Source organism: Pezoporus occidentalis, unplaced genomic scaffold (genome assembly GCF_034315485.1).
Source record: "Pezoporus occidentalis ecotype Australia unplaced genomic scaffold, CSIRO_AGI_Poc_V1 ctg28, whole genome shotgun sequence".
Classification (NCBI taxonomy): domain Eukaryota; kingdom Metazoa; phylum Chordata; class Aves; order Psittaciformes; family Psittacidae; genus Pezoporus; species Pezoporus occidentalis.
In genome coordinates, this window is record NW_026914718.1 from 7,606,277 (window position 1) to 7,632,694 (window position 26,418).

Consider the following 26,418-nt stretch of genomic DNA (forward strand, 5'->3'; position numbering starts at 1 on the left):
TCCTGCAAAAGACACATAAGTGCCAAATACTGTGTCCAGCATATACTGTGATTCATGAGCAGGCTTTCTAGCAAGTTAGTTTCAAAAAGTATTTAGTTGTATGATATTAAGCACGTGCCCATATTGCCAGTTCTTCTAATTTTATTGCATGTCACTGATTTGCTTTTTCACAAAGCACACATTTTACAGTTATGGGTTTGTAAGTGTTTCAACTTACTTTAGAATAACACTTAAAATATTCCTACCCTCGTGGTTCTAGGGAAAGCCTTAAAGGTGAAAATTCTAACTGCTCAAGAACAAGAAGGCAAGTAACTCCCCTTCTAGTATTTAAAATACAATACTTGCTTTTATGCAAATTGCATGGATTTCTTTTTCCTGCTAACCTGCAGTTTCTCTCTGGCTGTTCATACTGTGACAGATCTGTAGTGCCTAATACTAGCTTGTATGAAGCCAACAGTTGAGAATAAGCTTTATCTAAAACTTATTAGAGTGTAGATGTTGTCAGTGTAGCACCTTACGTCTCTTTATTGCTGGAAGCAGAGATGCTAGGGTCCTCTCTAGCTTACTGGAGTGAAATGAACTCTAAACATTACCTTGAAGTGGGAGAAGAAAAGGTTTAGATGAAGGGTAAATTTTGAGGCCCTCCAGATGCTATATTCACGATGCTGTAGCTGCTGTGTTGTATAGCCTTTGGAAGCTGCTCTGCTTGTCTGCCAGTGAGGGAGTCTGGCCTTAAAACAGCTTTTAGACTTACAGCGAAAGAGGCGCAAATGGAGAAATACATACTTGATGCAGCTGAAGAGGGAGTGAAGCATGGAGACATTTTAGGTGTCACACTTGGTCTTAATTTTTTTTCTTAACACTGACATTGGTACTGTCATAAAAGAAATCACAGAGTAATTTCTCTTGTTTCTTATTATTTGGAGCTTGGACTTAGAGGCTGCACTCTTATTTAAAGTTACTGGGGTTTATCAGCCCTTGCATTCATTTTCCATTTAGATAATGCCACTAGGTGTCTTAGTGTGGAGCTGTGATGATGTGAAATGGAATGTGGAAGTTCTGAACTATTCCTTGAATATTATACTTCAGAGCTCTTTACAATTTTCTGCCTGAAGCAAGATCATGTATTTCTGGAGGCCTGTGTCAGCAATCTGAATACTCTGGTTTTATTCTGTTTGTGAGAAATACTAATTTTAATTTAAATCTGCATTTTTGTATAGCTGGCTACCTTATTTTTTAACAAAACCTTCACTGCTTTTGAAATAGCTTTGATTTTATATTTAAACCAACAAGAAACTAAGTTGGTTAATCCTTCAGATAAAAACTGATTTTAGATGCAGTGTGTAGCAAGAGCTGAAACTGTGTGTCTAGCTTGCCTAGTATGTGTGCTCCCTGTCTGAAGGAACCACAAGATGATCAAAGAAATCACAGAGTGGTTTGTGTTGGAAGGGACCTTAAAGCTCCTCCAGTTCCAACCTCTGCCACGGGCAGGGACACCTTCCACTAGAGCAGGGTGCTCCAAGCCCTGTCCAACCTGGCCTTGAACACTGCCAGGGATGGGGCAGCCACAGCTTCTCTGGGCACCCTGTGCCAGCGCCTCAGCACCCTCACAGGAAGAATTTCTGCCTAAGAGCTCATCTCAATCTCCCCTCTGGCAGGTTAAAGCCATTCCCCCCTTGTCCTGTCTCTACAGGCCCTTGTCCAAAGCCCCTTTCCAGGTTTCTTGTCGGCCCCTTTAAATATTGGCAGACTGTTCAGAGTTCTCCCTGGAGCTTTCTCTGGGCTGAGCAAGCCCAACTCTTTCAGCCTGTCTCTATAGCAGAGGTCACCAACCCTCATGATGTCGTTCATGGATGTCAGTGTCTCTGCAAGCATTGTTTAGTCAGTAAGGGAATCTTAGCAGTTTAACTGTCAAGCTATCATACTAACCCTGATTAAACCCCATTGTTTCATTTAATATGATACGGCAACTTTTGGGGCTCGCCTGTGCCTAAGCTGTGCTCCTTGGCTGGTCCTCACCCGCCTTGTTGCTGCCCCGCAGGTGGCAGTAGCGTTCTGGCAGGCAAGACCCCTGACCCAAACTGCTGTAAATAGCGTGAAAATAGTCCTTTCCAACCCAAACCATTCTATGATTTACTAGTTAATGATATTCAATATCATTACAGATTGTTAAACAGTTGTAACTGAACACTGTATTTGCATTATATGTTTACTTTTCCTCTTCAAAGTGTGCAAAGCATGTTAAATACATAGTATAAATAACCTTAAAAGAATTTTAGTTTCTAATAGCAAACAGATTATCTGTTATCATGTATAATAGCAGAATGATGAAGTCTTCCACATAGAAGTATTACTTTTGATGTAAATGTGAACAAAGGATTTTTTTTTTTAATAAGGGAGGGGTTTTCAAAAGAGCCTGAGGGTCTTCCACAGATACCCCAAACCAGTTAAAAATAGGGGCTAACTGGCACTGAAGTTGTACCAGGTATACTTTAAATATCCAGCTGAAGGTCTGATTTTGGAGTTAGCGTTTAGTAAGAGTAAGATAGGCTTTTAACTTACTCCCACTACTTCATGTTAGAAAACTCTTACAGTTTATTACTCCTAGTCCAATTTTTCTTGAGCATCTTGTCAAATAGTTCACACAGCTAAAATGACACTGAAATGGTAATGAAACTTAGAACAGTCTGAGTTTTCAGAAGCACTAAACCAATTTTCATTATGCTCTTGCATATAGTTATTTCAGAGGATGATAAAATTGAGTGAGAAGTGTATTCAAAATGCTTGAGTACACTTCAGGAATTAGTTTCCTAATTTAGTAGTTTATAAATGATACATTATCAGTAAGGCACTGAAAACAGCACTGCAGAACATCTTGGTTTCTAAAATGATTGGTATGAGTAATACCAATTAAGACTACTTCTGAAATTGAGGTAGAAGTTTTATGCGCTATTATAAATATAAATAATTAAAGCTGTAAATTGTGTCAGTAACCAGACCTTGTCCTGGGAGTTGTCCAAGGCTTAGCTTGTGTCATTCAAGTAGAACTTAGAATTACAGCTCCAACTTCTATGTCAGTTGAGTGATCAGTTTGGTATTATAGAACTGGAAACATGCAAAGCATTTTAATTTCTTCAAGAATTATATTGTGAGCAATTTGTTTAGTAAGAGAAGATCTACAAAAAGCATATGCTGTTATTATTACCCAGAATCCAATAAAAGATACTTTTTCAAACTATTACCATATGTGTGTAGGAGTTGCTTTGTACTGTAGTTATTTTAGATACCAGAATAATTTGTTTCATACTTTGAGTTCCTCACTGTTAAAGTGTCCCCTTAGATTTGCCATTACTTTGACTATTGTGTGAGATATAGTAAAAAAAAAAGTAGTTTACAATAAAAGAAATTTAACAGTAATTGGAATTCCAGATTCTGCACAAAATGTGCCAAATGAAGTAATGGTATTTGCAGGGATATTGCACGAGTGCAGTAGCTGTGGGGAAACTACTATAAAACTGTTAAATGCTCTCCCCTTCCCCCCGCTGTCTTTAAACATTGCTTTATTTTCCTCAAGCTTTTATAACAATCTTGACTGGCTGACAAACATTCCAACAGAGAAATTAATGTATTATAAATCATATAACTGGTTACCCATATTTTTCTTATTGCTTCAATTGATGTGCAAATTCATGGATGGCTTTAACAAGGAAAGATTACTGTAAAAAGGCTTTTTTTTTCTATTTGTGTGTGTTTTGAGTTGCAGTCTTCTTGGGACCCAGCAGAAAAGTAGCTGAAGCAGAGGCTTGTGATGCTGCTTTTTTGAACTAATGCTTTTATTTCTGAGCTACTGAAGACTTAAAGGACTTCATGACTAAGAGGAAAGTTAGTTGAAATGAGTTTGTTTTAAGATGGAGTTTTTGAATGTGTCTTCTGTAATGCTGACACACTCAGAAGAAAAGTGTAATTTATACAGTAAAATCGCTTCCTTGATTTGAGTTGATTTTATGTGATAGACTGATTACCTGCAGATGACTGCCAACTTAAAGGTACATAGGAAGGACTGCATTTGCAAACCACTTTTGAATATATTATACTTCAGTAGTATATCATCAAAGACTTATTGCAAAGTGTGTGCCTATATTTCTTCATGCTCTTTTAATTTACAGTCAGATGTCCTCATTGAATCTTTCTTTCACAGCTTGACAGATTCGTAGCCTCAGGAAAGAAATTTTAAGATGGTCCAAAGCCAGTGCTGAAGAACTTTAGAAATTGCCTTGTTTTCAGGTGTCAATTTTCTTCAGGTGTGGAAGAAGCTCATGGTGCAGTTTCTCTTGTTTTCATTATTTGCTGCAACTAAATAGTAAAGGGTGGGACAGAGTATTCAGTAACATGGTAACATCTGCTTCAACAATATCCCTTTTCTAAAGACTTTGCTGTGCCCTTTGCCAGCTTTCTTATAAAAAATAAAGTTTTAGATCCAAGAATGAAATTTGAGCTCTCTTTGCTCTATATGACAGTTGTATTTGATGCAAAGGCAGTGCCTGCTATAAGATATTCTAATTCTGGAGTAAGAGCTAATTATTGGCATGAATATGTCACCTCATGATTATGAAAATAAGCACAAGCTTTTAATGAAGAATAAGCATTTTAAAAACTAAAATGAAAGTTAACTTTCTCCTAACTTTTGCTGGTAACAACTATTCTACTCTACTGTTCAGTTCCTCTTTTGTTTAGGGATTACTTTCAAGTTAAGAAAAATGTTGGCAATACTCCCTGTTGTCTTGTAATTTGTTAAATGCTGTCCTAAATTTTGCTTTGCATGGTACCTGGTCAGATACACAAAGTAAGTAAGATTTCCATAGGAGTAAGTTCAGTGAACTACTGTTCCTTCGGCTGAAAAGGCACTGTAGTGTAGCTAATAAAGCACCCATTTGTATTGATCCAGAGCAGTGAAAGGGAAATGTTTTGGATCCACGTGGCTTCCTTTCAGAAAGATACCACAGGGAAGAGCCAGCCAGAATCCTACTGCTGTTTTCAATGTGAACATGTTCCATCCGTTGTGATTTCTTCTAATGCATCCTTTCCCTTCCCTTCCCTGATGTTCCATTTTGCTAATTTATCTTCCTGCATACTGACCTTAGTCTCAGTACTTCAGAAAACTTAAGTTGTGAATGAAAAAGGTTACAACTGTACTGTCTACTTGGCTTTTTATGATCCTTTCCTTTACCTGTCTTTGTTATACAGATTCTGAGAAACTTGGAGTAAGTTTTAGTCATCTGCCTAGCACAGATTGGTTCTTAGGTGTGATTGCAATAAATAGGAGTAATATTAGTAAAAACATCTGAATTGAAGAAAAAGTATTGTTATTTTCTTTTTGTCAAAGAATCTCATTAAAACCAGGAAGTTCTATTATATTTGTAGATGGAACAGTAGAAGCAGCATAAATTCAATGTTACTGCTTCTGTGATTCTTCCCAGTTTCTTAATGAGCTTTCTTTATTTTTCTTATGCAGAGATTTGAAGGGTGTTATAGTCACTCTGAGTGATACTGGGCATCTTCAGTGTTCCTACCTTGGAACTGATCCTTCACTCTTCCAGGCTCCTAGGGTTGAATCTAGGGAACTAAACCAGGAAGAGTTTGATGCTGAAATGAAAGAGCTTCAGAAGATAATCAAGGAGGCCACAAAAACACAAGGTATATTTTATATGTGCTTTTAACCACCTGACTTCGCTTATAGCACTTTGAAGTACTTTGATTCATTTTCATCCCATAACACATTTCTGTAGGAAATGTAATATTTAATAAAGTTTAAGTTTTAATAAAAAAAATATACAAACAAAATCCTAGATTGTCAGGCCCTTGGATACAGAGTTTATCCTTTGTGTCTTTATAATGCCTGTTGGAACTTTCAAGATACTTATGGCAGGTTGCAGATAGCTGTCACTAGTGCAAGGGTTCAGAGAAGAAAATGACAGTGCAAGAAAACTTTAAGGAATTACACAGTAACAGCCTGATATACTTAGGCTTCAGAGAGAGTAATAGTATTGCCAAATTCTGTTTTATTATTACAAATGGCTTTTTAAGTTGTGCAATGAACAAAGGATTATTTTTGTTAAAGAAACTTTTCTGTTGTTTTAAGTTGTCTCAAAAGGAGTTGTTTTAGAAGAACACAGGCATCAAAACACAGATGATGATAAATTCTGGAATTTACATACTCATTGATTTTGTTCAAGTAAGAGCACATAATTTCTGCAGAGGTCCTTCAAAGTTTGTATTTTCGTAACTGAGCATTTAAACAGTGTGTCTGACTTGTACAGGGAATTGAAAGCATGTGATTTTACAGGAAACTGGAAAAATCTTAGACAAATAGAAAGAACCAATTGAAATCTCTTCCAGATTATAGTTAGCATGTTCTTAAATTGTATTAAAGATATAGCCACACCTTTTTGTTTGAAAAAGGGATAAAGCTCCCTAGAAAATAAGAAATGATTTATCTGCAGGTGTGAGCTTGATTCTACAACTTAAAGATTTCTTTTTTGTAGCTGCATATAATCTTGTCCATTATTGTTATAGACTGTCAGATTTTCAGTTTTACAAATCCAGTGATTGTATTTTTAAGCATATAAATGTGGGTAGATTCCACTGATTTTTACCACGTCAGCTCTTTATGAGTATTTGACTTTTTTTTTTTTTGGCTTTCATAACCAAAAGAAAGAAAGCATGATGGAATAATAAATCCACTTGAAGTGAATCAACTTCTGTTTGTTAGTTTTAACATATTGTGTGGAAGATCCAGAGAGAGAGTAAGGAAATATAGAGCAGTCCTTTATAACTTCTTTAATAGCTGTCATTGTATGATTGACAAGTTTATTGGGAATATTGTTGGCGTTTTTGTAATTCTCTCTTCCTCTTAGTTTTTCTTTTCCTCCTTCAGTCTTTCTAATCTGATCTAAGGTGTTACAGTGGTGTTTTCAGGTGGGTTTTTATGAATGCTCTTTTTGTTGTGGAGAGATGCTCTAATGATGCGTTTGGCTTTAACTGGATATAAAACTCTTGAGAGCATTTTTACAACAAAACCTTTTACTTAAGAATGCCTTTCAGTTTCAGATGTTTTGGCTTTGGTTCATTTTGGCTTTTTACTTAGAACTTTAGCTAAGTCTTAAAATAACTGCTAGTCATGTCTGGTCGAATACAAAACACTTCTGAACATTGGTCACCATTAAGATACTCCTAAGCATGATCTTTAAAATGAGCCATTGACTTTTTTGTGTTTTGGAATCATGTTTTTGCAGTAAGAGCTGGTGTTGTTTTGAAAATATCTATACTTATATGGAAATATTTTTTTCCATTTCATTTTTACTTCCAAACATGGCAACTACTTAGAATTAAGTCATCATATTAAAAATAAATTAAAAAAAAAACCAAACTCCACCCCCCTCCAAAGCTGACCAGAGTAGTTATTCCCATAAATGCCATGTATTTCTGTCCAGTGCTGACCTTTAAACTGTTGAACTTAAGCTGTTTTATACAGGTTGAGGAGTAAGGATTTACGTTGTACTCTGAAGTATTTTGAAAACTTAATATACTAACTATTTGAAAAACTAATATACTAACTATACAAATTAATGTTACTTGCATCAGTTTGGTTGCTGTGATTGAGCTGAGTCAAAACACCTATGTTTAACAAAAAGTTGATGCTTACATTGAATCAGCCACATTGGAAAAGACCTTCCATCCCTGGCAGTGTTCAAGGCCAGGTTGGACAGGGCTTGGAGCAACCTGCTCTAGTGGAAGGTGACCCTGTCCACAGCAGGGGATTGGACCTGGATGACCTTTAAGGTCCCTTCCAACTCAAACTAGTCTCTGATTTTATGAAGTTGCATCATAGTTTACTTGAAGAAGCAACCTGAAGAGAAATGCTTAAGAAGAGATAGAAAAGGAAGATGTTGTCTTATCTGTACAAGTGGAATGGATTGTGCCTATTTGTATGTAATTGACAGAACCTGTTTCTGAATGTGCTGGTGCTCTCAATTATTCAGTTAGTATGCTAATTTCCCCTTTACATTAAGTCTTTACTGTTTGTTACTTCAGGAACTATACATTTCCTGTTTGGGTTTTTCTTTTTCCAGTACATTTAGTATTAAGAAATAAAAGTGATTTTCAGAAGAATGCAAATACCTTAGAGTTGGACTTCTGGACTCTGAAGAGGAGAGTCTGGAATTCCTCATGCTATTTAAATGCCTAGCTTTTAATCCTTGCAATTTTTTTTTTTATATATGTGAATCTGCATAAGGTTTTATATCATGGATATAAATTTGTTCATAGCATTCTTTGCTTTTTGTGTTGAGTCCTGGAAATCATCGGGTAATATATTATAACCAAGCCCTGTATAATGTTCTGTACATAAAACTTCCATATACCTTCTTACGCAGAGGAATTCCTACAGCATATTTTAATTTTACACTGTTAGGCGCAGAATCTTTCTGTGTCTAATGTGTTGATTATCAAATAAAATACATGAAAGTGAAATAAGGTGTGCAGTATGCATTTTGGAGATAGTTGGTTGTTAGAGGTGTATTAGTATAAGCATGTGAAGACAGAAGTTTACAAATTCCTTACAGTCTCTGAAGATCATGGATAGTAGGTATAAAATCTTGTTACAGATTGCACCTAAATCCTTTTTTTCGTAAAGAAATCAGAAATCTGGTATGAGATCCAGGTTTTAGCTTTAGGAAGAAATGTCTTTGGTCTAAATCATATGCGTTGTTATACTTTTCCTTTACGCTCGTAGGTGTATTGACATAAATCTGAAACTTGATGCTGTTCTTTTTAGAAATGTAGCTGTGTGTTTGTTAAAGGAGAGCTGATTTGCTTTTTCCTTTTCTTTCAGATATTTTGCCCAAATCTGAAAAAAACAGAGATGTAATTGTCACAGCAGAAGTTTCACCCAGTTTGGATGTGGAATCTGTATGTACCTGTGGAAAAAGGAAATTACTTTGAAAACATGGGTTTCACACATGAATAGGTGGTGGTTGATCATGGATAGGGATTACTATGTATTTATGTTTGTGGGACTGAGCTTCTGCATAGCCCTAAGTTTCCATCAGTCAAAGTGCACTTTTGTTAATGATTTTAACTAGAATTATTAAAATTATTTAGTATCTTCTGTGTCTTTAGATTCCTGGCTAAACAAATGTAAGTGAACAAGAACTTGGGTTCTCAAGTAACTTTGTAGTGGTGAGAATTTGTAATAGTGAGTAGTTAATGAGGGGAAACAGTAGAGGTGTGGATCATCCTGTGGGTCTTTTAAAGGTAGAATGCATGAACCACTCAAAGATGCATTATAAGAAATAATCTTTCTCTGGTCAAGGCATCATTCAGTGTTCTCTGGTATTGTAACCTAATTAGTTTATTCATCTTGTAAATGTACATAGTTTATAGAAACTCAAATTAAGATTCAGGAGAGCTTATATTCTTTCTTTAAACTTTTCACTCTAACATTTCAGAGCATACTTATTGCACTAGAACATCTGTAATAAGTAGTTTCTGGCCACTGATTTCTGCAAAACTGATTTTCAGGGCTACTTACTGTTTAAAAATACACAAGAAGCTGCTTTTTAATACATTCATATATATATCTGATATATTTATTTAAACTGTTATTACTACTGCCGTCTCTACTGCTATTTGATAAGGGGATCTCTTTATAGTACCTGCAAGTGTCCTAGCAGTTCTGTATAGAAGAAAGGACAATGACATGGTCTTGGCTAGCTTCAATGATCTTCTCACAACACTTAAGAGAACTGTCAGGTCCACAGGATGTTCTAATGCTGCTGTGCTCATTTGCTCATCCTTCCAGATGTTTCATATATATGTAACTCAATTTAGCAGTTAAATCACAGCCTTTATTTCCTAAGGTTGTCCATATATTTTAGTTACCTGTGTGGTAGCGTTTTTCTGCGTGTAGCCATTTAGAAGGGAAAATCTGATAAGATACTTCATGGGGAAGGATCAATACAGCAAACGTGGGAACAATTTTAGGGCTTCTGCTGCAATCTTGGAAACTACAGTCTTGTAGATACTACTCCACTTGTGGAAAGATTGAAATTGCACTGTATGCATGAGTAGCAAGATGCCTACTGTAATTTTGTTCTGAAGCTAAAAATGTATTTCTGATTATAAGATAACGTGTGATGATTTTATAGAACATACTCTGGTGCATATGTAATATATTGGCAGATTGGAAGTCACCTTTCCCTACTGAATAACAGAAGGTATTTCCAGAATTTAAATAAATATGCAGTGGAAAGTAGTGTGCCAAACAAAACGTTTTCAGGTATTCATATATACATCAGAGTGTATTAGCTCCTTGTATACATAACATTCATGACCTTCTGCTGTCCTTTTTGCAGGCAATTTCAGACAGAGGCTTTATATTTTCAGAAGGAACTTGGAAATGTATTTTGTGTATTTTAAACTGTCATAGGAATGATAAGTCCTTTACTGTTAATTCCCTGTTTACCAAGTTGATGATAGGAAGGTAATATTGCATTCATTGTGTTCACTCATTCATGTGTAATATTGAATTTACTCTGTTTTCATCTTTTTCTTCACAGCAAGCCATTGACAGTGATGTAAAAGCAGAGACAGTGCCATCAGTCACAGTGAAGGTACTGTGCCGAACTCAAACAGTATCGTTCACATAGTGGTGACAAATTTTAGCAAACCTGTCACTGTATTTCACTTAGATCATGAGAATGAGTAAAATCTGAAATGCAGAATATACTTAATTCCTTTTCTCCATAGTATGGCAAGGTGTTGTTCCAGTAAGCCTTCTGCTGAAGTCAGAAAGTGATTGGAGATTTATTTTTGATAGGCTTATCAAGAAGCAGACACAAAGCCATTAATAGGATGGAATGAAGTTCTTTCTGGTTATAATTTTTCTACCACTTTTCAAAGGCAATAAATAATTTTTCCAGCACCTCTGAAATATTTGCTTACTCTCAGTGTGAAGGTTGTTATCTTTTTAGATGTCAATAAACAAAATTAGACTTCCTTTTTTAAAAAGCCTTTCACAGATTTTGCTAGTGAAAAAGAAAAATGCTAGGAAAATCTAATTTGAAAATTGAAATCACTGCAGTCCTCTGTTAGAGTTGCTGCCTGTAACTGGTACTACAAAAGGGTGAGTGTGTGTGCGTGCCTGTGCGTTCATGTATGCAGGTGTATTTTCTCCTCAGTATTGTCTAAAAAAGGATCATGATTTTTATTTCTGAGTTTGAGAGGATCTTCTAGGAATATCAGTTGAGCCTTATTTTTGAGAACCTTTCAAGTTCTCCCTCTTTCTTGAGTAAAAAGTTCAGAGGGTAACTAGATTATTTGTTGAACCAGCCTCCCTTAGACTAGTGTGGTTTAGTTGTACTTGGTCTAACACCTTCCTCTGCGTTTTTAAGTTCTAAAATGATACAGGATAATCTGAAGGCCTGTTGCAGCCCAAATGCATTTTTGAACCAAAATAAATGTTGATTTTGATCCTATTAAAGTAGTCAAACTTCCTAACACTTGAGTGGTTTTATAGCTAATAGTATTTTCCTAAACTTAACCTAGCTGCAGAGAACTCCTTGTTAGACCATCAGTACAAAACGGATGATAATAGATAGCAGATGGGGTCTGTGTACATGCAGACCACATTCAGATCTCAGTCACAGTTACACTTGTTTTAGATCTGAGTTAAGGACATTCTTTTGGTATCTGTTGGTTTTGCAAAGAAATAACTGCCCTCAGTAGAAGCACCCGGAGCCACTCCAGATTTATGGTTAGGTCAGCTCTCATAATCGAGAGTTGTAGTTGTGCTGGGTATCCTGTATATAGAATATGTGAATTTGTTTTCAGTAGAACATCAAATAGAACTTGACTCCAAAATTATTCAGGAAATTGTATTTCTCTTTGCACTTAAAGGAAGTAATTTCTTTGATCAGCTTTGTTTTTATTCTTTTTGGTCTTTTTTACTGTAGTCACCTAAAAGAGGCAACATGTTATTTTTATTTACATTGGAACAAAGGCACATGGCACTTTTAAAATCTTAACATTTTAATAAACACTTTAGCATCGGTTTGTTTTGGGTTAGCGTTACAAAGAACATGAGAAATCCCCTCAGGTTTTTGTAGTCTTTCAAGTTATTGTGTAGCATTGTTGGCTCTAAGAAAGAAGGAATTGTAAAAGGAAAATACTGGTCTTGAAATTTGAAGTTCTTTAACGTTGCTAAATTGTTCTTTGCAGGGTTTTCATACTTTTTTGCTGGTTATGGTTGTTTTCTGCTGTACAGAGATGAAATTGATGCTTCCTTTAAATACTTCTGTATGTCACTTGATTTAGATAACGATACAGAGCAGAGTGACTGCGAAAAAGCCAAACCTGGAAGTGTGTGTACAAGCTCCATTAGCAGTGACCTGTGAGCAGTTCGTCTTTGATGATTTAGGTAAATTATTCTAGGACCATTACAGATATTGCATCATATTACATTGTCTGATGATGTTTGAAAGGTATAGTCCAGCCTCCATCGCCAGTGTACTGTTGCAGATATGTGGCAGTTAAAGCAATTACAAATTTGCCTTGCCTGCACTCTGCAGCTTCTAGATACTGCTTGGTGGAGAAGACAAAGTTGAGAGGAATGCAGTTGCTTCCTTGACTGTGGCACGATGCATGGCAGGTGAGGAGAGGTAGCTTTATGATGGAGGAAATAATGCATAAAAATCAGTGGTACTTTTGCTGGGGCGTTTTGTTTTGCTGGCAATTCTCTCTATGTACAAATGGCACTGTTGAGCTGAAAGCAGGGCAGAAAGCTTGTTTACTCTTGAGGACAGTCTAGCATATGCTTCCAATTTAGCATCAGCTGTTTGGTGATTTCTGGTCTTTTCCCAGCTCTGTTGATAAGGCTGTAGGTGGGATTGCCTTGTTGATTAAGTGGAGCTGAAGACCTGAGAAGTATGTCCTGCTACCTCAGCTAGGACAGCAGACCATTTCTGCTCTGAAATGTGCTACCTTGGTCACTCTTGAAACAGGGCTTTACTGACTGCTGCTCATCTGAAAGGACAGTTATTATGTTTTCTCAGCATGTGACAGGGGCAAAGGGCTGATGGCTTTGTGAACTATTAAAACCACAATATAAAACTGCATTTGTTTTGATATGCTCTCTTTTCAGGGTATTGACTTGTTTTATTGGTTGTACTTCAGGATAGTTATATGTTGGAGAGACTAGTCTGCCTTTTACAAATTACAGATTTTAAAAAACACAGAACATGCTCAATGTTTTGATAAAGGTGAACTGATGGAAACAATTGACATAATTTAGTAGAATATTTCCCAAAGTGCTAGAAAATACATTGCTTTTGTTTGAATCCTCCTATTACTTGATATAATTTTGTGTTGTTTTTAGAACCAGATTCATCTGAAACTGTGATTGTGTCTGTCTTTTTGAAGAAGAATTTTTCTCCATCAGAACTCGAAGGAAATTGTGTGCTTTCATACAGTACACCGACAGGTAAGTCACTGGAGATTTCAATTTGATTTGCCTTTTTTGAGGTCTTTATTTTTATGTATTTCTCATAAATGTTCTTTTGAAATATCTTGAAGGCACTAGTAGTTAAAGAAATAATGTGTATCAGAGTCTAGTCTTCAGTTTTAGCTAATATTTTATGTAGTATCTTTTAGTTATGTAGTTGTTCTTACAGATGTAAAATCATATGCTTTTGTGGCTTAGGAAGCAGCTCTATGAACTTTCCCAGCCTGTCCTACCAATTTGCTCCTGTTCTGCCCTTTAAGGGACTGACTCTTGGAGTGAGGAGTTAATTACATTTTTATGACTCCTCATATTTCTGGGCTGCCAACAAATGTGACAGTAACTGCCTCCCCAAGAAAAAGATTTGAATAAGCATCGGGGTGATTATGCCTCACTTCCCTTCTGAATAGTTGAACATACTCATTCTAAACAAATAAACTAAATTATTCTGATTTACAATGCCATAATGACCCCAGTGATAGCATATGTAAATTTACCCTGCTTTCTGTAACTGAAGATGGATTAGCTTGGTTTTCTGCACGCAGCCTTGTCAATGTGTCAGCCTACTGAGAAACAGTATTTAGGCAAGACTTCTTTAAGTTAAATGCAGCATACATCAGTTTAAGCTGCCTGTTCTTCACATCTCAGCTGTTTGGCTTTGTTCCTGCACCTCCTCCTCCCTTGTGCTCACACAGTCAACAGTTCTCAGCCAGATTTGCTGATTTGGTCCACTCTGCAGAGCCAGGGAGCTGTGCCAGCACAATAGGAAGGGTGACATGGAGTAGACTGGCAGCGAAGAAATGCATGTGGAGTTAGGACTTCTGTGAAGGGTGATGGTCTTGAGTACCTTATCCCACATTGATGCTTTTATTTAAGCATTTACTTCACTTCTCACTGAAACACTGTGTTTATGATGATAGTCTAGGCTGTGTGATGACTGACAAAACTGAAACTCATGTTTTTAAAGAACTTGATCTTACCCTCTTGCAGATGGGTGCAGAGGGAGGGAGGGAAAAGGATGCTCCTCCCTTATTCTGAAGAGCCTGTGCGCCCAGCTTGTACAACTTCAGTCCCTCTCTATTGTCACTCTTATTTCTTGTGAAGATGTTGTACCTTCACGAGTGTCCAACTTGGTGATGTGGCTTTAGACAGATTTTTGTGCTACAGCTGTATAGCTAGCATACTTCTGAGTATATTGGATTGTCTGGCTTTGAAATCTTGCTTTTTGTTTTGCTGGTCTGGCTTCTGTGATTTTGCTTTGCATAACTGGAGTATCAGACTTCAAGGGTATTTCTCACAAGCAAATGAATGTGTTATTTCTTTCAGGTGATACTAGTTAGACTTACATTTTAGATAGTAGGTTGGATTTTGCTTGCCATTTGGTTAAGGAAGCTAAGAAATCTTGTATCTTAAGTACGTCTGATTGTTTATATGCAATTAAAAAAGTCTCCAGAATACATGAAATCTAACAGAATTGGGGATTTGTAGAAGAGATCTTAAAAGTTTCCCTTGAATGGTAGAATTTGTAAGACTTCTAAATAAAGGAGCATGATTAAAATATTGCTAGATTTTTGGTTATAAATTTAAATTATTAAGCTGCATGCTATTGCTAGTGTTGCATGTGCAAGGCAGTCAAATCCCTCAGTGTCATACATTAGCAAAAATGAAGTGCCTTTGTGACTTAATTTTATCCTAATAGAGACTTTGTCCTCTTTTGTTTTTAAGTTATCCATATTTGTGGCCCAATCAGTCTTCAGTGTATCTATGTGGGATTTATATAGCTGAAAATTAATGAGTCAGTCAGTTGGATGAGATTACACTATTGATGAATGTGGTCTCATGCCTACTTTTTGGCTAGGATTATGTCTTTATATATTGTTTAGTTAACAAATGTCTCTAAAGTTCTTGAAAAACTGTTACTACACTTGCTGTTTTCCTTATTTGAGTAGCATCTTACATATTCTTTTTTTTGATCTTCTCTTTTGTCCCGTTGCTGGTTATACTGTAGAGCTCTTTCCTGAAGGTGAGTGAATGGAGAAAATGCAAAGTTTGAATGGTTTCATGAGTGACAGCACATGCTGGATAAAGCAGATTTGGAAGGGAGCTGTTATTTTGCCTATTATTTCTGTAAGTTCTCATTATCCTTGGTTTGATGCTATGAAGGTGTGAATATTTGAGAGAATTGAAAATAAATGAGGATTAGACATAAGCCATGGAGAGAATAAAGAAGCGAAGACATTTCTTGAAGTATAATTCATTTCCTCGTATATAACATGAGACTTTTGCAAAGTATTAAGTGTTGTGTGTGTGAGATTGGAAACAGAAAACACAGTTGTATGTTCTTGCCTTACGATAGATATTTTGAGCTATTTTTTTCAAGTTGCAGCAAGAGCTTAAGCAGGTAAACTGTAGCTTTTTTTGTGCAACTGAAATGGCTATTAAGGATTTGTAGCTAATGTTAGGCTGTTTGGCCTGAATAGCTCTGAGAGTGGTGTCACTTAACATCTTTTCATTCCAATTCCTGTTGGAAACATGTTATTCAAGGCTAAAAGGCTGCTTTCTAACCAAGAATACCAGCAATACAAAACTTAGCTGTGGTTGTAATAGATAGGGTATTGACAAAAGGTGCAGTTAAAAGACAAAACTAACAAAAGGACTAAAGCTTCTGCATTGGTAGACTAGAAAGAGAGAAGGGTAGTTTGCAATGTAGTTGTGTACATGTGTTGAAAAGATACAGCCTTGTAGGAGTTACTTCACTGACTTGTGCTTTTGCAAGCATACTAAGTGGAAAATTAGGTAACTGTGTTACTGGCACCCTTTTCTGGTTTCTGTATGTTTCAGGTGACTTTGAGGTGGTGTACGAGAAATAGACACTTGAACCATCTCCGTAAAATACCACTCTTGGCAAGAATAGCTATCACTTTGTGGGAAGATTTCTGCTATATAAAGTAACTTTAAAAATTAGTAAAAAATAGAGTAAATATATAAATAAACTGTCTTAAAATAGATTTATGTCTTTTGAAAGTGTAGCATTCTAAAAAAAGATTTGGATTTTGTTTTAAGAAATTTCTACTCAAGATAAACACCTGCTGCTGAAGAGAATGTTGTGGAGCTTAGTAAACTTAGTAGAATCATCTGGGGCATTTATTTGAGTTACTCTGAGGTGCACTGGACTAGGTAAATGGAGGGTCATCAATATCAGGAAAAACAAATTCTCTGAATATTCAACATCCTAAATTAAAGATCTCAGCTTTAACGTTTTTTATCATGTACATCAATGTTATGTTTCAAATATAAATAAGAAGAATGCATGAGTAATTTGTAAGTGAATTGTAACTATACTGCATGGAACTTTTATTGCTTTTATCAGGTAAGTGCATAGTATGCCTTTAAATCATAGCAATTTATGAGGTAATGTTACAAAATTTCTGTTGTATTTCAGATTTTAAGTTAATCTGATTCTTTCCACATTCTTTCTTTATTACAGTGCTAAAATTATGTATCATGCAATGTATCACAACTTGAGATGAAGTGGGATGTATTGCTAGACATAACGCCAAAGGATTGAGGAAGTTCTGGCTCCCACACTTGGCTAGTGCTTTGTGTTTCTTTACTACCATTTAAAATGCTAAAATACTCTGAAAGCCTTTCCCAGCAAGAGTTTTTCACTGTAATGATAAATTTTATTGGTGCTATTTGGTTTTCTTATATATAGCTGTTTTGGACTCATTAACTAGAAATCTCTCCAGTCCCTTCTGAAGCCGGATACTATTTGATTTAGTTTTGATTTGACCTTTGTCTGAAATACTGAAACACTGTTTCTGGTGAGGCAGACTGAGAGCCGACTAGGAAAAGCTGGTTTGAAACAAGAAGAAAACATCTTTTTGGCTAGTTTTGTCACTGTTTTTTTTTTTTCCTGTTGATAAACCTCTATGTCTAAGTTCAGTAGTAAGATGTTTGTGTTATGTTGTCATCAAGAAAAGATCTTGATTTTCCCTTCAGATGATGAAGATAAAATTGAGTGAATAATTCTGAAGGGTCATGGGTTTATCGTCAAGTATTTTTCAGGAATTTTCCTTGGAACCCAGCGATATCCTAGTTTCGAGGATCTGTCTTAAGCTTTCTGCTTGTTTCACACTGATTTTACTTTCTGCAAGCTGATGCAGAACACTTACTTGGAGGCATTATCAGCCAGCCAAAAGAGCTACTGAACCAACAACCTAAAGGGTTGAATCTGAGTGGTGGTGTAGAATTTGTCCCAAGATGAGTCTTAGAAAAAATTTTTCATTGCAAGGGCTACGTGAAGCAGCAAACAAAATTGTGAGCAAAAAGGGTTGCTTGGAAGACTGCTAAGTGGTTGAACTCTATTTTTACATTAACCTGCTAAGCTGACAGGACTGATAACTTGTGTAGCTGTTCAGTTTTGTGATTTTTCTGCCTCTACATAATCTATGACAGTAACTTTATACTCTCTAAAAATGTGCTATGTTAAATTCTGCTGAGATAAGTGTTGGGTTCATGTTTGTCTTTTGTGAGTTATTTGGGAAAAAATGAGAGAATGGTGAGAGATTGAGGTGAGATAATGTTAGTACTGATCTCAGTATGACAGGTATTTCTGCTGATAGTGGTGTCTGTACCTGAACAAAACAAGGTTTCCCTGTTAGCTCCTTCATCAAAAAATCCTCCTCAAAAAACCCATAATCTGGTTGTAAGAACTCCGTATTTCATAGCAAGTAGCACTTCTGCCTTTCACTTCTACCTTTCACATATCACGAACATCCTCTTTTCTCTTGCACCATTCTGATTTAATTGGCATATGATACTAGATCCTGAGCATCAAAGGCAATAGCCTGTTTGTTGTACAGTTCTGTTTCATTATGATGCAGTAAGCTAAAAAGCAGAATTTAATATACCTTTGGGTATCAATGCCTGAGATACATTTTTTGCTAAGCCACAAACCTCTGACAGATGCTATGAAGGTAGCATAGCTTTATTTAGGTGTGTAAAAGAGTAACTTTGTTCTTCAAAAGGATCTAGTTTGTGGTACTCCTAGTGAAAACATAAATGCTTCAGTTTGCTGTTTGAAGTACCAGGAGTAACCATATAGCTGTGGTCTATGTTAAAGTAGAATAGTTTGTCTAGAGCATTAAAATGTTGATCTTCATTGCATATTAATTGGTATAAATACACATATACAGTGTATTTAATAACTCTTGTTTTCCCATTTAGTTGAAAGTGTTCACTTGAAAATGTAATCAGAAGTATTCAAATTTATAGGTATTTTTAGATGGAAAATAAAATTTGAGATTTTTGCATAGTTTTTTTTAATGTATCCTTGATCATGTTAAATATATCTTGTTACACCTCTCCAAGGGTAGAAATATGAAGTGTCTTGTATTCAGAATATGGATGTGGAAGATGAATCTGTGTTCTTTCATTTTAGGAATGCTGAAAGCTGCGCAGTGTAAATTCAGTCTGCCTTTACGATTAATTTGCTTTCCAGCTCAACCATCAAAAGCAGCAAACCACAAGATAACTATTGATACCAATAAACCTCCCATCAGTTTTCTCACCATTTTTCCAGGTAGGTTTTAATTATGTCTGTAATAGAAAATATGTTGGGACCTCCAACAGGAATTGTTCATCTGTGCAAAGTAATGAGGTAATTAACAAAATTAATGTTAGAATATTGAAACACTGTATTTTGAAAGAAATAATGGAGTGTAGTTCTTGATACAGCTGTCTGGAGCTGATTTTTTTTTTTTGGTAATAGTTTTCTTGGACTGGAAAGATAACGTGTACTTAACGATATCTTCTAATGCACAAATCTGAGCTACTTTTTCTACTTAAGAGAGTATTAAAATAGTATGAAGGAGTAATTAGGTGCCATTTAGGACTGGAAAATAATAAAATTGAGTACTGTAAAGTGTAATGTTCTGAAAATAATTTCTGCTGTAATTACGAGCTCATAATTTGGAAGAGATACAGGAGGTGGAAGTTACCACAGAAATACTCTTGTAGTACAATCTAGTACAATCATAAGCAAGCAAATAAGAGCTGAGGATGCATTAGATGAAATGTTTCCATGCAGGAAACTATCATATTACTATGCATTGGCACGTGTAATAAAAAAAAAGCCATGAGTGTTATCTAGAGATTTGAGAAGAAATAAGAAAAGTGACTCATTTAGCTTAATAAAACACAGGCGAAAGAAGGGAATACAGTTGACTTCAGTAAATATTTTGTGGCTGTATCATGCATCTAGATGATCATATTAGCACCAGAAGAAATGAATAAACAGGGCTTTTGTGGTTTAAGCCCAGCTGGTAACTCACCACCGCGTAGCCGTTTGCTCACCCCCTCATCTGGGTGGGATGGGGAGAATTAAAAGAATGTAAACCCCACGGGTTGGGATAAGAACAGTCCAATAACTAAAGTTGAATATAAAACTACTACTAATAATAATAAGGGGAAAGAATCTAAAACTAAAAGAGGCAAGGGAAAAAGAGCAATAAACCCAAATGATGCGCAATACAATTGCTCACCACCTGCTGACCGGTACCCAGCCTGACCATATCAGGGTTAAGCGCTACGTAGCAACAACTAGACCAGTGGTGTGTTATCAGCATTGTTCTCAGACTAAAGCCAAAAACACAGCACTGCACCAGCTACTAGGAAAGAGAACAGTAACTGCTACAGCTGAAACTGGAACAAGGGCTTATAAAGAGATTTTGAATAAGTGAAGTCTGGCAGTTATTAAGTTTCTGAACTTCAGAGGACTAAGGTTCTGGAACAGTTTGCTGAGAGCTGTATGGGCCAACAACTTTAATATGGTATTTTTAAGGTGGAGCTGCATCTCTTTTTGAAGTGCATTTGTCTGAGTAGTGGATTAGGCATGGTAATTTTTTTGGTAACCTGTTTTTCCTCACTTTGAGAGTAAATATACCTTTTTCTTTTTTTTTTTTTTTAAAGGGTGTGCAATGGAACACTTAATTGAAACAGAGAAACCTTTTTTTCAAAGGTCTACATTTTGGGGTTTTGATCATAGGCTTCCATTATGGCCAAGCAATAATGCTTTCAAAATACAGTACTGTATTTTTAACCTAGGGATGCGCTGTTGAAAATACAGCAGAAAGCATAGGCCTGATGTGCTTGAAAAGAAGGTATTAAAATCTTCTGATTTCTGTTCATCCCATTTTTAGTGCTTTAGGGAGTGGCGGGGGGGGGAGAACTGAACAAAGCCATACTGATGTGATCGGTGAAGGAACTTTGGATTCTTGGTGTGCACAATAAAAGTTGTATCTCTTCTGCTTCCTGTTTGCCTTTTTAGGGGAAGGTTGGGAGGAGAGGTGCTAGGGAAGAAATAGCAGTGTGTGGCTCAGCTTCCACATGTGAATGAAGGGAGGGTATACCAAAACACCACTGCTCGTCTTCTGAGCCCTAAGAAGGGGATCAGTCTCATATTGCCTTTTCTAAATTGCTTGTGCAAAGGCTGATGTGGTCCTGTCTGTGGCTTGAGCTGTGTTGAATCCCAGCATCGGATTATAGAAAACTCTGTTCAACTTTCTCTTTCAGACTTTGTTGATCCATCTGAGGATGACCAGGCAAATGTTCTGGGATTTCAGTTTTTAAGTGGTTCAAAAGCTACTCTTCTTGCTTCAAAAACATCACGTAAGTGCTATAAGAATTCGTGTTAAAGGAAGCCTGATCATTAGTTAATATATGTATATATAAAATGAGGATGTGAATCATACAGAGCAGGATAATAACTGTGTGAGAATTAACACAGGACTTTCAAACTGTTAGCTGACTAATTCTCAACCCCTCTCTGGTATCCAGTGATGTTACTAGGAAAGGCACAACATTTTACAACAAACAAAAAAATCCTACTCAAGATATAGTACACTACAGTGCCAGTTCCCTGAAGAAGCTGAATTCTCATCAAGTTTTTAGTAAGGTTTTTATTCATGAGTTAATACTATCATTGTAATAATGAAAAACCCCTCTTTTCCTCAAAGGTATTTCAACATCTGTGTTTGGGAGTAGGCATCTACTGGGATTTCTAAAAGGGATTAAAAAGCAGGTTTCTAACTTTCCTCTGATGTTCAGAAATCCTTTACTTTAATTAGACATCAGACCCCGCTTACTTGCTTTTCTGCCTCTAAGTAAATGCCTGTCTCTAGATGCTTGTATATCTTTGTAAGCATAGGATTATGGATTTTATATCCTTCCTATTATGTTGACAGAATGTATGAAGATGCATGTAGATACGGTGTTACCTGGTCCAGCGTCTCTTGTATATTTCAGTGGTCATGTTACAACCACTTTGAATTTGTGCTATTTAAAAAAGTTTGATTCTCTTCATTTTGGAGAGTTACGGCCTTGCCTTGTACAACTACTCAACTCGCTAAACTCTTTCTTGGCATATGCGTTGGAACCAAATCACTCCAGTTGTGTTTAGCAATTTCCATGCCAGCAGAGCACAAGGTCTTCATTTAATACAGCAGAGTAACAAATTGAAAAGCTGTAATACCTATTGTGTGTGGCAGGGAGTTCAAATGGCACAGTGTGTGAATGCTTAATGAAAGCAGTTTTGAGGGAGAAAGCAGAATCTAGTTGTTTGTTGTAAAATTCTTTTGATGCAAAAATAATCTGCCTCTTGGTTTTCAAAAATTGGTATTCATGATGGGTTATGCAGACATTGGTGGCATTAGCTGTGAGCTCCAGGGTAATATTTAATACCTTTTCTAATGTAATCAAATGTGGGAAAGCCAGAAACCATTTGGAGAGTAACTGTCTTGGTACCAAGAATCACTTCACATTTCTGAAGTTCGAATCCATTTGCACTGGTTTGTGTATGCATTACTTGCATGCTGGTTTATGGTTAGTTTGTTTTTAATATTTGTTTAAATAGTATGACTTAAACTGTTTTAACTAACTGGACGTGCAGTGATAGTTTCTGAAAATGAAAGGATGTAAAGGATTTATAACAACTGCCTTTTTCCTGCATTGCAGTTTAAATCCTTTGATTTGAAATTTATTTTGCATAGTTGCTAAATCTGATACTGTGTAAGGAACAAATTTGTGTCCATGTAATTAATGCATTTTAGCTTCTAGTGAGGCTATAACTTAATTCCCCTACCCCAAACCCTCAATCTTTTCCTCTCAGGTTTGTTTATTCACTAGGTTGGAATGACGCTTGCAGTCCTACTATAAACTTTCCCACACTGCTTTACTTGTGAAGTTCAGTTTACAAAGAAGATTCAAAATATCTGTTTCTCTTAGCGTGACTACTCATTTCTTGTGTCTGGGAGTCCTGACTTTAGAAAACAAATGAGTTGTTTGGTGCCACCTTCTATGTTTCCAGCATTCATTCATGGATTGGATTGGGTTGGTTACAGAATTTCTGAGGAGGATTTGCTTATTTGAAATACTACCCAAGTAAAACTTATTTAAAACAAATAAATTGTAAAAGGTCTGATACTGAAACATAATTCAGAATATGTTTATGAGCAGAGACTCTCCATAATAAAAAAACATTTGTAGAATTTCATGATACTAAAATGATTGTGCTTGAGTAGACAGCTCTTCCCTGGAGCTAATGAATGCAGACAAAATTGCATATTATTTACATTAGTTTATTACATATTAATTTAGCACTTAGTTTATACTTTGTAAAAGTGCTTATGCAACATTATCATTGTCAAAATAGTCTTCAAAAAGAAAACTGTACATACAGATAAATAGGCTAGAAGTAATGGTGTTTCAGAAAAGTAAAAAAAGTCCATTGGGACTGATCAATCCTTATTTCTGATTTACCGTGGAAGAAATTTATCTTGGATCCTTATCAACTGGACTTTAAGTTCTGAATTGGAAGAACTGCTTGTAGGAATGGAAGTCTCCAGGTTCATTTGGGTTTCCCTGTTAAGGCTGCAAACATGAATGGTATCTGTGTTCACATTTGTTTTTACTTGTTTTAGCTAATTCAGTTTGAACATGGTAGTAATTGAAGATGTTACTTCAGCCTGTCAAAAGCACTGCTGCAAAGGACCCAGCCTGAAGTTTATTTTGACAGTTAGTACACAGATACAGAAAGTACAAGATACAGAAAATATCTTGCCTCATGTAGATTTTAAGGTTTTAAGTTTGTTTGTTTGTTCTCTGGAGTGTTTTATAACTGTTTTTTAATAGAAGTGTAAAGGAGGCTTGACTGCTAATTGCAGCTGCTAATGTGGGTTTCCTGGCTGAGAGGTGAACTGAATCTTCTCTATTTCTTTCAGATAACCTGCTTGCAGGGCAACTACTCTTAATGCAGGTTGTGCTAGTTGGATGGATCAGCTGTAGTGTTAAAAGCCTTTGTAACCTATTTAGCCTATTGATGCTTCTCAGTCTCCTGCTTTTCTGTTTATTTTCTGACAATCTATTGTAATTTTCTGTAACAGAGCTTACTTTAACAAAAGCAAACACAAGTTGGTGAGCTGCTATAAAAGCACAGGATGAGCAGAAGCACAGGTTTTTTTTGGTGTTTTTTTTTTTTTTCATTGCATTTCTGTTTAAAGCACCTACAATTAAAGATTCTGTTTCATACAGTTTCTAAATCTAATTTGTCTGTTTTTGAGAGCTGGAAGATCGTGTAAAGCAAATAGCTGCAATGCTCTTAGGCCATGATAAAATTAGATTGTGTTTGTATTGACCAACAAACAATGTATGGAAATCAAATATGCATTTTGGAGGAAATTAATTTTATCCATTTTAAAACATTAATGTATTAGATATGTCAATTATAAATATAGTGACTGTTGATTTGGCCTGAAAACATCTGAGCTAATTTTCCCTCAAGGAAAAAAAATCACTTAAGGCAAAGTATGGTGATACTCAGCTCAGTCCAGCCGTTACCTTGTGAGTGTTTAAAAAATGGACATTAGGTTGAATGTTATCTGGAGCAGATGGTGTTCTTTTCTTTAACAGGCATGTTTTTAAATAAAACTTGCTTCTTTCCTGTTACACTGTAAACAGAATTTGTCATTCTTTGTTCAGTGAAATAAGTATCCTGGGAATGATGCCAGTGGTAATGTCAAACAATCTTGAATTACTAATGTTGAGAAAATTTCAAATAAGTACATTCAAGCTCTAAAGAATTCTGGTTAATTTGATTTACTGTGAACCTTGTTAACAAGGGCAAAAAAAAGAACTTGTTTGTATCAAGTCCCAGCAGCTCTTTTCCCTCATAGCTACATTTGTCTATCCTTTCGCATAAAGTATTGGTAGATATGTAATGAAATGAAATAAGGAACTGTTGTTTGAAAGTGTTTATCTGGATAAAAAATGCTGCTGTGGTATTCCACAATGTTTTTGTCTCCATATTTAATTAATTCCGATTTCCTGGAAATCATTATATACATTATATACTATATATGCGTTATTATATGAATGGGAACAAGAAACAACAGAAATAAAATCTTACCCACTAGCTTGATAATTTGCAATTTACTAAAATGTGGTGAGATAAGTGAATTTGTTGGGACAGATAACACTGGCACAAACAGGATTTGTATTTTCACTTCAGTTTAACGCTTTCATTTGTGCACTACAGCACTTTTACAAAGCCATACTGTGTAAATGGATAAAAATCACCTGCTAACATTAGCTGTATCTAGATTGAAGCATAGCTCTATTAAAGATGAATGTTGTTGTCTGTGACTAGTTAGAGTAATACTTTTCCTACTAAAACATATCCTAGAATAGGAAGTGATGATGTAATTAAAATTATATTGGCTGTATTATCGAAGAACTCAATAACCATTTCCAAAAGATATTCAGGATTTTAGGTAGATTGGAGTTGGTTTGTTCACACTGTTGCCAGGTACTTAGGATGCCTTGCTTCTGTCATGGTTTAAAGTGAATTGACCCTGGTTCTGCCTCCAACCCTCAAAACAGCTCACTAAGTTATATTATGGCAGAGAATTGTGGACAGCCTGTTGTGATGACTTAATATCATCCAGTAATTATCTTGTTTCCTTATTATGGTAGTTCTTCAGAGCTTTTTGTTCTTAAGGAGCAGGCCCATACTGAAAAGTAAGTAGTCCTGAAGCAGTAAACACTTCTATTTTGTGCTAGGAAACTGCTTTTAAAGTTAAAACAAAAGAGCTAGTATTTAAGGCTAACATCCACAGAATACAAGCATTTTTTAACACTAATGAACATATATCTCGTTGGAAAATCTCATACAGACTTAGGATGCAGTTAACAAGTTCCATTTGTGTGTTAGGTAAACTGTGTTGTATAGTGAACGTATGTGGTTTAAATGTGTGTTTATTAGTCCTGTATTTGTTCTTGTTTTCAAAGAACGATATAGGATCCAGAGTGATCAGTTGGAAGACCTTTGGCTGATAACAAAAGAGCTGAGGCTTCGACTTGAAGAACATTTCAAGAAGCAAAACTGCAAAGATTTCACATGTACATTTTCTGGTTCTGTTCCCCTGCAAGAATATTTTGAACTAATTGATAGACATTTTGAGGTATGTGAATAATTGATGTTCTGCTCATTTAAAAATTGTTAATGTGTTAGTACTATGGTTGATTAGATTAGGACTATAGTTATCACGGGCATTTGGCTTTCAGGAAATAGGAAGTTGTATCTAAGATAGTGCTGGAAAAAAAGAGTGGTAAGGTGATAAAAAGATAAAATAAGAATTGTTATCTGGGCATTAGATATCCAGTGTTGATCTAAGTTCACCTATTAAGAAGGAGAAAAAAAGACTGCTACTGCTGAACCCAGGACAACACTTCAAGAAAGTTTGTTGCTATAGCTGATCAGTCTATGTAAAAGGAAAAAGGGTTTCACTTCAGAAAAAGTTATTCAA

General features: G+C 35.9%; 2 protein-coding genes across 6 annotated transcripts in view; one reads left to right on the forward strand and one right to left on the reverse strand.

The window, feature by feature from the left end:
- KBTBD2 (kelch repeat and BTB domain containing 2) overlaps window positions 1–26,418 on the reverse strand; it is a 330,011-nt gene that overhangs the window by 136,793 nt on the left and 166,800 nt on the right. The window lies entirely within an intron of this gene.
- The window catches only part of BBS9 (Bardet-Biedl syndrome 9), a 259,751-nt gene that overhangs the window by 38,021 nt on the left and 195,312 nt on the right, over window positions 1–26,418 (forward strand). For 4 of the 5 annotated variants that reach the window (XM_062625493.1, XM_062625492.1, XM_062625491.1 and 1 more), the window contains exons 10-18: window positions 5,513–5,694; window positions 8,891–8,967; window positions 10,617–10,670; window positions 12,373–12,475; window positions 13,433–13,537; window positions 15,564–15,578; window positions 18,999–19,139; window positions 21,131–21,226; window positions 25,901–26,073. In XM_062625493.1, the coding sequence (XP_062481477.1) occupies window positions 5,513–5,694; window positions 8,891–8,967; window positions 10,617–10,670; window positions 12,373–12,475; window positions 13,433–13,537; window positions 15,564–15,578; window positions 18,999–19,139; window positions 21,131–21,226; window positions 25,901–26,073 (946 nt within the window). The remainder of the gene's footprint in view (window positions 1–5,512; window positions 5,695–8,890; window positions 8,968–10,616; window positions 10,671–12,372; window positions 12,476–13,432; window positions 13,538–15,563; window positions 15,579–18,998; window positions 19,140–21,130; window positions 21,227–25,900; window positions 26,074–26,418) is intronic. The other variant, XM_062625490.1, reaches the window with a different exon arrangement.